This window comes from Drosophila novamexicana, unplaced genomic scaffold (genome assembly GCF_003285875.2).
Source record: "Drosophila novamexicana strain 15010-1031.04,08,12 unplaced genomic scaffold, DnovRS2.1 tig00000193-arrow-pilon, whole genome shotgun sequence".
Classification (NCBI taxonomy): domain Eukaryota; kingdom Metazoa; phylum Arthropoda; class Insecta; order Diptera; family Drosophilidae; genus Drosophila; species Drosophila novamexicana.
In genome coordinates this window covers 9,841,658-9,854,811 of record NW_020824787.1, presented here as the reverse complement: position 1 = coordinate 9,854,811, position 13,154 = coordinate 9,841,658, and the positions used below count along the sequence as shown (strand labels likewise).

The window sequence follows — 13,154 nt, the reverse complement described above, 5'->3', positions numbered from 1 at the left end:
GGTGGAATGCAATTCACATGCGTATCGTAAACAAAAGTCTAAGACGCGTTGTTTGCTCCAAAAACCGTGTATATATTTAACTTATTTTCTTTAAGGCTTTACAAATTGTGTTAAAATTTTACGCGAAACTTTGGAGTTGGCACTTTGTTCGCAACGGGAGTTATATGGCCCGAAATAAGAACTTGGGCCAAGTGTTTGGTCTTATTTCGAAATTCCAGTTTCAGAAAATAACTGCACTCTGGCAGTAATTCAGGCAGAATTCGCTCATCTATGTAGCTGCGCTGCAGTGAATAGTTGACGTTCTGAAAGCAGAAAATAGTTATTCTATATACATATCTATTTGCATAGATTTACTTACCGCTTGAAGCGGACAACGTGGTCGAACATTAATAAAGTTGACGTATCTGTTGTAAAACTGTTGCACAAATTTACTTTTATAGTCGTTATTGAAAAAGGAGCACAGATCCATTTTCGTAGCAAAGAGGCGCACTCGCGGCAAACTTGGGCGCGAAATATCCATCGAAGCGAGCATCGAAATCTCATTGATGGGCTTAGCCACGATCAAATGCCCGGAGAGATAGCTACGATTTCCATCCTGCTCAATGCTGGCGCTCTGCGATACGATCAATTCCCGATCCCCGACCTCAAAATTAAACTGATCCACTCGAACCAGATATTCAGCCAGTGCACTGCTGAGCAAAAAGATGATCACGAGGCAGCACCAGATCCGCAGCAGTTCCATTTTGTCCATGTTTAATAGTTCTAGTGCTGCTAAAAATGGTTTTCTGACACAAATTTGTCTACAGCACGTCATTAGGCCGTGCCAGCTAATTGCTTTTTAATTGATGTACAATTATAATTAATGTAACTAAATTTATATACCAGTAGAGACGTATTTCAACATTTTCGGCGAATTCACTTCCTTGAGCGAAATATGAGTGAATGTTTTCCATTAAAGTCGGTGAATTTGTCTAAAACAGTGTGTGGATATTTAATTCATAAGCATTTTTTTCCACTCACTGTATTTGTATGTTACTTTCATCTTTTGTTTTTGGTTTGAAACACTCTAATTTCCATTTAACAATCACTTGAACCACTGTGCGGGCCTTTGAAGCGACTTAAAACATGCGCGGTAAATGAAAATGCCACGCATATGAAAGATTGAGTTGAGAAGGCGGCTAAGTACATATGAAAAGTGTAAAAAAAAAAAAAAAATGCACACCCTCTAAAAAAAAGGAGAAAAACAGAAAGAAAAAAAACTGAACGCAAAGGATGTCAACAGAAATGTTAATAACACCAGCGTCAGCAATGTTTTTGTTCATGTTGTTGTTGTTGTTGTTGTCGCTTTATGTACGGTCTCTATTTTACGCCAAGTGGTGCAGTGCGTCCTCTAGCACGTAACCCGTAACCCGCAACACCAGGCACCCAGGGATAAGTCCCGGCCGTGCTTTATGGCTGAGCCAAGTGAAGCAAAAAACACTTTCCCGTGAAACAGAAAAGCAAGGCAACAGAAACAGCATCAGCATCAGCAAAGTAAAGCAAAGTAAAGCCGAGTTGAGTGTAGTTCAAACATCACACCTAGCATAGACGACAGACTACAGGGTAGAGTCCAGGGTCTGGCATCTGAAGAGCTGCGGGCAACTGCGACTGGAACAGCTACTGCGGTTCGTATTATGTAAACATTTGCAGGATTCCTTTTTATTTTGTTGTGTCTGAAAAATGGGATTGAACTGGCTGTGATATGAGATATATAGCTGAAATACTTGTGGATAGCCAGACGCAATGGCGAAGAGTCTTTCAATTGCGATTGTCAAGCGAATTTTCATGAAAAGTGAAAAACGAACTAAAATTTATAAATGAAGAAAGAAAAGTGCTGTTAAGTGCAGACTAATAAAAGCTGTACAATAGAAAATCTGATCTTCTTAATTTAATACCCTGTAAGCCATGTCAAGTGGCTGCAAAAAAGGAGTTTTGAATGCAGATTGGGTTTTGCCTTTTTAAATATATTTTGAGAGAATGGCTCAAAAATCGTATTAAACAATTAAGCTTATTTATTTGATTAGCCTTATTTACTGCTTGAATTTCGGCTATTGGGTCGAAAGAATGTTTATTTAAAAGTTAATAATAAATATTTGTAGCTTTTTTGAACTGGCAAAGTTTTTAATTAAAAATTCTGTGGCATACTGAATATTTGTTTATTAAGATTCACGACTAGCCCAAAATCTAATTTCATGGCGTGAAAACCATAAAACAAATAATAGCAGATGCCATAACTAATCCAACGATTCAGTAACTCAGAGCATTGGCCAGGGGGGCGCTGAGACAGGGGGGTGGGGGCTACGAACACGTTAAAGCAGCGCAGTGTAAACAAATATTTTGACAAATTTATGATGATGGAATTTTAAGTGATTTTTAACGAGCGAGGGTGGGATAAAAGGCATTATATACGAAATATCTCGTATACTATACATATAGATATATAAATATATAAATATATATATAGTTACATATCCAGCTGTAGAGTTGAGTAGCATTTTCCACAACATCTGCAATTGTTGTCGCTTGTCGTCTAATAAAAGTCAAATTGCTTGCTTAAATAAACAGGACGCTGCACAGTGGAACTCGCCCCGAGGACAAGGATTCAAGATTTAAGTTGAATTCTTATCAAAACCGAGGTTCATGTAACTAATTCCCTGAGTGCTAAGATTAATCGAATATTAACATACACTTTAGATTGCCACCGGCATTTCAAGGATGTCGAAAAAAGCTTGATATACATTTTATTATAAACCAGGGCTTATTTACTTAAACGAACACAAAATAACGTTAGCAACATGACAGAAATGGTTTTTGTGCGCAGTCTTTTTATACACTTGCACCACTGTGCGCTGCCCACAAAGGGTTGCAGGCAGGTGCAGCCGCTGCTGTGGACAGGGAAGGGGCGGCAGGGTTAAAAGGTAGCCACAGCGCCCATTCCGCAGAGCGCCAAACATTTATGAATTTACGTTGACTGCACTCACACAGACCGACACGCACACGTACACAGTCGCCAAAGTTAACAAAAGGCCCATTAAGCCCGCTGCTGCCAAATTGCTGTGTCTGCAGCGTCGCCTTATCGCCTCCCCACCACCATGCACCACCCGGCTCCACCATGCCCCGCCAGGCCCCAACAAGAGCCAACGCCAAGCGCCACCTGTGCGTCCAACTGTGAAATTTATTGATTCGAGCAAATAGGCTCCATCGAGAACGTCGACTAACTAGCTATAATTAGAGAGCTCTCAGTCGCTATATACCATATACAAAAGCGACTAAGATCTGGACTGCTCGACTAATGCATACCCTATCATCACAGAGATAACGTCTGAATGTAGATAACAAAGCGCTACTCACCTGACAATAACTGGCATCGAATTAAATACAGTTATATGCTCATATATATTTTTAAAAACTAAAATTTCAGATTTTGGCCTCAATATAAGGTCGAAATATAAAATATTACATATAAACTTGAACTGTGTATGATTATTGCACAATTACCCTCTGAATATCTCTGAAGCTCTTGTTTATTAAGAATATATTAAATTAAATACTTCTAGAAAACTCTTTGAAAATTATCCCAAATTGATTTTCCTACAAACATATCTCTCAGTTTTGTAGCTAGCTTGATGTATAGCCTCATTTTACTGGTCGCTGTATATACTCTTTCTGTCAGACCTGGCCGGTTTGTGCCGTCATGGCATATGTGCATATAAATAAATAGGTATAGGTGTTTTTTTATATGTACATATTTCTAAATCCCACCTAACCGAACGCCCACAGCAAAGGTGGCTTCTTGCATGCGCGTGATTGACATGCACATTTTCATTGAATTATTAATTACGTAATGCGAAACCAATCGTCTGTAATTTGCATATGCAATGAGCCACCCACGCGATGCAAATGTTAAGGCTAATTATCAACCCACATTCGACAACATATAGTCCACTTCTTGGGTTCAAACCGGCGTCCGACCATTAATGCAAATTGTTCAGATTTGCATTAGAAATTCGCAATGCTTCCACGGTGGGGAGAGTTCCAGATGTATGCGCTTTTCCAGGGGGGGAATAAAGAAAATGGGCAGCTGAATTATTGATAGCAGGTAACTTTAATGACAAAAGTCCACACCAAAATGTTCCCTCAAGTGTGGAATATTGTGGAAAATGGTAGATTAAAATTGTATTGAACGGATTACGGTTTCAACGACTCGCAATTATTTTTAAATATTTTTGTAAAATATTATAGGAGACGGGTTGCGGAATATCAAAAAGGGATTCAAGGAGGCTAAAGTATAATTTCAGAGATTCAATTCAAAAACAGGGTTAAATCGAAAACATTGACTGTGAAGTTTTTTTAAAATGCTTTGCCCGATTACAACCAGAAATTGAATGCTTCAAGTATATTTAAACAAATTTAACGTTTTTTCGGTTTAATAATATTCCGTAGTGTACTTAATATGTTTAAATCCAAATCCATAAATATATTTATGGCGAGGCTTTTCGTCTTTTAGCCACTAAAAATGTACTGCCAAATTTCTTGTGGCAAGCTTTGGTTTATTACTTTGGCTGATGCTTGCCTTTTGGTCCGCCAAATGTTTTAGGTTAACAGCAGGAGGCAACTGGCAGCAACTACGCCCTACTCCCCCCGCCCCCCCCCCCTACCATCGCCCGCTCTGCTTCTACCCAACACTTACCCACAAGGTCTTGAGACATGGCTCCATGGTGACTTCAAAATAAAAGATTTTATTTTAGTTTGGTTTTTTTTTCTTTTTTTTTTTGCTGGCTACAAAACGCAGCCAAAACTTGCTGCAACAGCAATAAAAAACAAAAAAATAAAAATGTTTTATATATAAAGGGGAAATAAAAAAAACGACGCCCCAGGCAAAAAGCAATAACAAAATATTATTATCAGAATCATTCATCATGTGGCTGCAGGCCATAAATTTTTCGGCTAGCTGCGAAATGCAACAACAACTAAAATAACAACGGCAGCTAACTGTTAATAAATCGCAGCTGCAGATAGCAGCGAGCAGCTGCCGGCGCCACAGACAGCCACGTTTAAGCCCCTTCCGAACTACCGAATTTCCCAAACCCATCCCCCCCCCCCCCCCTCCCCCTACACCCATGCCCAATGCCAGCCCATTACGATTCCCTTTCCCATTTTCATTCCCCTTCCGCACAGCCGCCGCTTGAACTTCCTACAAAAGTTTGCTTTACTGAGTAGTAACTTTTCTAGGGGCGTGGCACAAGCCCTAGCACCGCCCAAAGAATACCCAGTTAAGTGCCAAGCATTTCTTCGACTGATTTTATCTAGGCTTGGGCCCACAATTTAAGAATCGAAATGTAAAAATGACCCGATCTTTAAGGAAGTAACATGCCGGATTTATCAAGTTCTTAACTTTATTTCCTGAACATTTAGGCGGCAACAGTTCTTTAACTAAACAAAACGCAACAATAACCATTTTGCTTAATAACTGTTGATATCAATATAGAAATATAAGCGCAGATAGTAATGCAATTTGCTTAAAAACCATTCCCAAAACGTAAAAGTCTGGGTGGGTCCATAAAAGGAATGACCAAAGATCGCAAACATCAGGGCAAAGAAACTGAGACACATAAGAAGCATTCCTATGACACGGCATGGATTTTGTCTGATGTTGGGCTGTGCCATTTGTGTGGGTCTGCATATAGTGGAAACTTCCGGATCCCTTCTAAGTTGCTGACGTAAATGGAAAAGATCGTTATATATGATCCTGTTGCTCTGCAGCATAATCCATAGCAATTCCCATCGTGTGGGAAGTTTGGTCAAATCGCATTCAAAGCGACGTCCTCTGAGCGGTTCCGCAGTGTAGGTCACAAACTGGATTAGCGGCTGTTGGAACTCCACATGGATCCGTTGAAGCGGCATCACTTTCATTATCTTAATATCGATAAGGTTATCGATACATTGCCGCAGCTCTTGATGTAGCTCAGAGTCAACTTCAGGCATTACCAATTGATCAATTGGAGTTTCTGGGATCTGTTTGATGAGATAAACAGAACCATCTTTAAGATCTTAAAATTTTAAGATATTTTAGAATTTATTTTTGGGGAAGAAACCCAATCGAAATTCTGTCTTTCCCCAAGATCTTTAATTACCTGACGGAAAGTTTGCTTTAAACATTTTGAGTCCTTTTTTAGTGCGGTCTTCGACTTATATTGTTTTTTTAAGTCATAAACCCTTGCCGCCAGCTTCCTTCCACGTTTAGCAGCTTGTGTTTCGTAGACAAGGCGTTTTAGCGGCCGTTTCTTTTGCTTTGTGGACTTGACGTTAAAATTCTGGTTCACTCGTAAATTCTCTTTCATATTTCCTAATAATTTAATACTGCGCCGCTTGCGCTCTTGAAGTATCAGTGTTATGGAGGACTTCCTGGCCGGAAGACTTGGCTTTAGTTTCGGATGCAGCAACCGATGCAGCTCGACTCCCGATTGCGCCGTAATAAATTTTATCTAAGAACAGTTGTCAGTTAGACTTTCATTTGCATATAACTTTGCGTATTTACCTTTCCCATTGCGTAGTTTTAATAGAATTTTAAAATATATATGAAAAATATAAATACTGATTTATGCTTCAATATGCTACATGCTTTTAACCCAGAGTAAATGTTGAGAGCCTGTATCTTAAAATTAATTTAGACAAAGTTTGCTTAGGTAATGTGTTTTACGATATCTACTTTAAAAGTTTTGCTTATATATGGGTGTAAAAATGTATAAAAATTTACATATCAATTTACAATCTCCAAGATATATGTAGTACTACGAGACTTAAAACGTGTAAATAATTTTTAAAAAAAATTCTCTAAGAAACGAAATTCAAATGGCTAAAAAAATAATTCAAATAGGAAAAATGGCAATTCTTATAATAATATTTAAAGTTTGCAAGCAATTTGCCAAGTGATATGTATCTATAATTAACATATAAAAGCTTACATACTGTATATCGCATAACTTGCATTGATTAATTATCTTTAGTTGTTAACTTTTTTCTTTCTTTATTTAATTTTTTTAATTCAAGTCTATGCATTCATCATATCTGTCAAATGAAAAATCCCACTTGAAGTTGAGTGTATTTCGCATTTCCTTTTCGTATTACTCTCTCCCTCGGCCCACCTCTATATCATTATGCATCATTCATCTTCATCCGTTCACATTGTCATTTGCCTTACTCTATTTGTATCTGTCTGTCTCTCTCTCTCTCTCTTTGTCTCTCACTCTCGTTTTTTCTCTTTATCTTTTCTCATTGCTTGTTTAATAAATAATTGTCCATCGTTTAATGCGTTTAGTACATAAATATGCACAACTTACGACCATATTGCATGAGCGCTTACCATGTCATACCCCATATCCTCCAAGTTCCCCCTTTGACTCAAGCACGAAACATGCACATCGGATGTACTGGCCTACACTGAGAAAAATAAGCTGGTATTTGGCGCACAAATAAAGTAGAAATCTGGTCTTGGCTTGATCAAGCTTGAAATACTTAAACCTATCTGAGGCATAATTCCTAAAATTATGCCAAAATAATTCCAGAATTATAATTTTCTTTAAATTTCCTTTAAAATTGAAAAAAGAAAAGTATACGAATCATGTTAAAAATCGGTAATCCGAAGTTAAGCATGCGCCTTGAACCTAGCACCTCGAACCTTGAGCATGATATTTATCTAGTCAAGTATAAGAACTTAGCACTGCATATTTTCTCTGAGTGTGCGCATATGTATTTGCCTGCCAGGTGACCACATGCTGTTCTCGGTGCACCCCGCCCCGCCCTGCTCTGGCCACGTGTCCGTCCGTCTCTAACGGCGCATTTGCAACCGCATTGCCAAGCTGTGGCTCTGGCTCTGGCTCTGGCTGCCTGCTGCTCTGCCTGGTTGACCACATCATCAAATGCGAAATGCAAAAGCGACGTAATTGCCACCGCGCCGCCCCGCCCCGCCCCGCCACCACTGTGGAGTGGAGCCGAAACCAATAAACCTGCATACGTCGATTAGTTGCACATGAATGCAATAACATGGCCCCAAAAGGTGGTTACGTAGGGGGCAGGGGGCAGGGGGCAGGTGTGGAGCGGTTCAGGGCAATGCACAGACAGCCGCAGACGAGCCCATTTAAGCCACGTCTTAAGAAGCTTTTGTCTAGGCCATTTTTAGCTAGGCATTCGCATTCGTTGCGGTTCGCTTTGGCTTCAATTTAATTGGCTGACAGTTGGCTTATATCTAAAACTATTTAAGAAATGTACAACTATTTGAGGGGCTATTTAAAATATCGGTCTCCTGACATTTTCATTCGAATTGGATTTAACTTTAACTCTTTCAATGCTAGAGCCTGGGTTAAACTAATATTTCAAAGTATCAGAAAAACTATTTAAACTAAAGGAAAATCAATTGCTAAATTTGCTAAAATATCACTAATAGTCAGTAAAATGTACAATATTTAATTTCTTCTTAAAATTGCAGACATATAAATTTCTTATAGTTCTGAGTCAAACAAATATTATTACGCTAAGTTTTTGAACTCCCTTCGCTTTGTAGCGTGTGTGTTTTATTTTTTTTTTTGTATAAAAACATGTTATTTTTTTTCTTTAGCAATAACGATAAACGATTTTATTGATACCGTTTATATTCATATATTCAAATTAATTTAGTTTTTATTGTTAATTAACGCATATAAAACGACTATCGTCTTTCAAGATAATGTCAAACTAAGCTCTCTGATAGTTATTGATCACGCTATAAAAACAATTGATAATATGTCTTAAAAGCTCTATTTATAAATCTCTAATGTGTAAATAACATTTAAATAGATTTGAGTCGAGATGATGATTCGGAATATAATCTGTTTATATGTGAATAACATGGACATAAATATGGAATTAATAATAATGTTAATAATATTTGTAACAGAATACATAGAAGAGTAACAAATATTTACTATTAATTATAGTATAAATTTATAAAACAGTAAAAGCAAATAACAAATTTAAAGATATAAATAGATATCTACAAAAATATAATATAACAAATTTTTAAAAACAGTAAAAATTTGTGAAATAATAAATACAAATTAAATTATTAATAATTATATTGATAAAAAAAACGTAAAAAATATATAAACAAATTTTAATTTTGTGGATAACAAAATTCACAAAAACTCACCATATGCCTTATTCAAAATGATTCAATTGGCTTTTTAAATACAAATAATAATAATAAAAGTAAAGTAAAATAATATTCAAAATATTATAATTTAAAAATAAAGAATCAATTTATGTTATGTATGTATGTATATCTAGTCTGTATACAATGAAATTCTGCCCATGGTACATCATTTGGCTTAGGGCTTGACCTGAGCTTAGTGTACAGTGTCCAGGAAATTGGCCAAATAGCCAAAACGACATATCCATATGTACATATATATGTACATATGTGCATACATATGTTTTTGCATGTGTGCCTGTGCATGTCGCCTGGCCACCTGACGCCGCTTGGCTGACCGCTGGCTGTGGATCTGCGAGGGTTTTCTGAGTCAGAGACCGCAACGGAACGTCGCCTGGCAACAGATTTCAAATATTTGCGTAAGCCAAGCGGCGCTTGAACCTCTCTTTAGACACAAACCACTCCCCTCGCCACTGCGCGAGAGCGTCACCAAATGTTTGGCTCATTTGCCAGTTTGTCGTAGATGTTGAAGCCGCCTTCACCGCATTCCACGGACCGGCGGCCATGAATTTTGCATTTTCTGTGTGTACGCAAGTATTTTTAGCTGTGTTTGGCCAGGCCTGTGATTCATCAAAAAGAGCGGCGACAGCTGACAGGGCCCCGACGGAGCTAACAGAAACCGCAACGCATGGAAATGAGATTAACAAAACTAGAAAACACACAAGACGAGACAAAGGCAATAGAACAGCAAACCCAGCGTGCGCCCCCCCGGCAAGCCGCGCTTCCATGCGTCAGGGGAAACACCTGAGGCGCTCGGCGAATTGCCGATGCTCATTAACTTTAAACCGAAGCAGTTGACAAAGAATACACACGAGAATGGAAGGTGGGAGGCAGAGAAAGCAAACCGACGTTTAAATGCTCTGCCTGAAATTTAAGTTCTCTTTATTTAAGCAGAAATACAAATGCACGCATACATATGCACACATGCATTAACCTATGTATGTATTTTGCACTCAATGAGCTCTCTCTCTCTCTCTCTCTCTCTCTTCCACAATTGAGTTTGATCCCGTTACCCAGAAAAAGAGCTTACGTGCTATAATGCAGGCAGATGCTGACGCTACGTATGTAAATGTAAAGCACACGTAAATAGGGAGAGCGCGCGAAAAAGAGAGGGCAAACAGTATTTACTGTACTTTTCGGGCAAACATGCACATCTATCAATACATACATATATATACTATTGCATGTGTGTGCTTTAGTGCCATTAACAACACCGTGTTCTATAGCCAAACATCATTTTAATATGTGTACAAATTAATTGAAAATTTGCGTGCGTGTTCAAAGCATAATACCAAAAACAAGAAAAAAAGTTTATTTTTACAAGGCAAACTTGAAATACTCTTTATAAAAGCATTGAAATAATATAAAAATAAAATAAAATATAAAAAATTACTTCAAAATATAAAACAAGCAAAAGCATAATTAAATGCAAATTAGATGTTAACTAACATCTAACATATTTCTAATATTTTATTATTCATATGCATCATATATTTTTAAAGGGTGTTCAAAGAAATAGCACACATTCGTCTAGTTCGACCTTCAATTCAATGCACATACACACGTCGTTATCAATACATCTCGAACTTTGTATACGCTTTCTCAAGGCTCTGCTCGTATAGTACAGACAAAGTGTGACTCATATGGGAGAATATATTAAAAAAAAACTTAGTAACACCTTATCTTTAAAAACAAATAAATATATAATCAGATTTTAGTAATTACCTTACAAGCAATATGGGTAAAAAACAATTGTTGCAATATCGTGTTGCTCGACTTCAAAAAACAGTTGTTCCTTTAAATTAATATAAGACAAATGACAGTGTGACAATTAAATTAAACAATAACTCTTTATGAAGTTGTAAAAAACAGATGTTTTTTTTACTGCTTTCAACTCTAGCACACAACATTGTAAATGCATTCATAATGGAAAAATACCCTTTAAAAAGCTTTACTTCTCATGTACATACATGTACATATGTGTGAACGAGACAGTAATTGTTGTCGTATTACTGTGAATAGATGTCAGCAAAATGGCATACAAAATACCCAGAAATGATGTTAAACAGCTGTTTGCAATACATATACATACATACATACATATGTGCAACTCATGCAAAAAAAATAGAAAGTACATTATTTAAATATATTTCGGTAATTTGTAGAACATTTTCGGCATTTTCAACAGCAACAATTTCAACAGCAAAATGTTCAATTATTCGCTTACTCTGAGACTATACGTTATATGTATGTATGTACATACATAAATACGTATGTACATAGTACTTTTTGTGATACAATCCCATTTAATTGCTCTAATAAAAAAGTTGGCTTAGCAACAGACGCTCAATGCGACGTATGGGTAAAATTGTCGGCAGATCGCTTAATTCAGCATGTCATGCGGAACAAATACATACAATGTATGTCATACATACATATGTAAATACATACATACGTACAGAAGTATCAATGTATTTTGGCTTTCTGCCGTTGTGCACGCCTTGCCAAAATTATGACAAAATTATGAGACCCTTTCTAAGAAAGAACATAAAAACAAAAGCCAAAGCAATAGCAATACATACTATGTACATATGTATCTATATATGTATGTACATTAGTTTGTGTGATATAAGGCCGAACGTCAGGCCTGACACAGTCACGCCCACAACACCGACCCCTCCGTACACATTGTCGCATTTTCGTTTGAAGATGACGCGCAGCGGTCGTTGTGCTGCCAGACGTTCTGGCTCGCCCGAGCGGTCTGTTTGCGGGTGGTGGAGGTGGAGGAGAAGCGGGGGACGCGCGCGAAGCGATAACAATTAAGGTGCGGGGCGACATTGAATAAGGCAGCGACGAAGCAACGAAGCAGGAGCCGAGAGAAGAGAGAATTTGAATCGCAGCTGGGTGATAACGTCGTCATCGTTGCCAGAGTTACGCAGGCCAATTTTAATTTATGCACAGCACACGTACACACACACACACACACACACAAACACACACAAACACACACATATTCGCAAACAAGCACAACTCTTTCGCTTGCCTGCTCGCTCTTTCATTTCACATCAACATCTTTTTTATTCGCTTTTCGTTTTGCACATTTCGACATTGTTGTTTTTGTTATTTATTTGCACGCTCACTTATGTAAACTATTCTCTCAATTTTTGCTCTCAATGCCTCGTTACAGCAGCAGGAACGACAACGACAACGACGACAGAGCGTCTGGGAGCGTGGTGGGCGATCTGCACTTTGGCTACGTTACGCTCAGCATTAGTAAGCTTTCGACAGTTGACAACGCGAGACGCTTAGAGCGCACGGTAGTTAATAACCGACGGCAACGCGTCGCTGCTGTCGGCGCAGTCGGCGTAAACGCGAGAAAAAATAATAAAACGCATCGAAACAAAAGAAGCAAAAATGCAACGCACCAACATCGAGTTAGAGCGTCAACGTCATCTAGCCAATTGGCTGGTGAAGAGCAGTCCGCACATGGCAGCTGCTGCAGCAGCGGGCGCAGCGCCACCCACGGCAGGAGTTGGAACTGGAGCTGCAGTGGTGGGCGCAGCTGTAGTCGGAGGTGTGGCAGCTGCAGTGCATGGCGCGCCCGGCAACAGCGCTGCTGCCGCTTGTAACGGTAAGTGAAGCAACAGGGGAGGTTTTTTTTTCGGTGTGGGCATTCAAAAGATTTACACGCACACAGGCGTGCACATAACGCAGTGTGTGTATGTATGCGCATACGATTGGAATGAATGCAAGGCAAGGCACGCGCTACTAACAAAAGTGCAAGAGAGATGTACATACATGAGAGAGAGAGAGAGAGAGAGAGAGGGTGAGTGAGTGAGCGCGTGAATGAGAGCAAGCGCAAGAGAGTTTA

The 13,154-nt window shown here is 38.5% G+C and overlaps 3 protein-coding genes across 4 annotated transcripts in view; 1 reads left to right on the top strand and 2 right to left on the bottom strand.

The window, feature by feature from the left end:
• The window catches only part of LOC115758342, a 32,553-nt gene that overhangs the window by 11,958 nt on the left and 7,441 nt on the right, over positions 1-13,154 (top strand). For both annotated transcript variants that reach the window (XM_030698918.1, XM_030698916.1), the window contains exon 2: positions 12,471-12,914. In XM_030698918.1, the coding sequence (XP_030554778.1) occupies positions 12,698-12,914 (217 nt within the window). In that variant the 5' untranslated portion in view covers positions 12,471-12,697. The remainder of the gene's footprint in view (positions 1-12,470; positions 12,915-13,154) is intronic.
• LOC115759356 lies at positions 111-751 on the bottom strand. Its single transcript, XM_030700278.1, has 2 exons — positions 359-751; positions 111-302 (listed from the first exon to the last, which is right to left on the bottom strand). The coding sequence occupies exons 1-2, from the start codon at positions 749-751 to the stop codon at positions 111-113; spliced, it is 585 nt and encodes a 194-aa protein (XP_030556138.1).
• On the bottom strand, positions 5,427-6,601 carry LOC115758343. The gene is made up of 3 exons (XM_030698920.1): positions 6,578-6,601; positions 6,174-6,524; positions 5,427-6,054 (listed from the first exon to the last, which is right to left on the bottom strand). Exons 1-3 carry the CDS (start codon positions 6,584-6,586, stop codon positions 5,503-5,505), a joined length of 912 nt encoding a protein of 303 aa, XP_030554780.1. The 5' UTR covers positions 6,587-6,601; the 3' UTR covers positions 5,427-5,502.

Coding starts and splice junctions, on each gene's coding strand:
- LOC115759356 (XM_030700278.1), bottom strand. CDS start 751: ATGGACAAAATGGAACTGCTGCGGATCTGGTGCTGCCTCGTGATCATC. Junction 303..358: donor CACGTTGTCCGCTTCAAGCG/GTAAGTAAATCT, acceptor TTCTGCTTTCAG/AACGTCAACTATTCACTGCA.
- LOC115758343 (XM_030698920.1), bottom strand. Junction 6,055..6,173: donor TAAAGCAAACTTTCCGTCAG/GTAATTAAAGAT, acceptor CTCATCAAACAG/ATCCCAGAAACTCCAATTGA.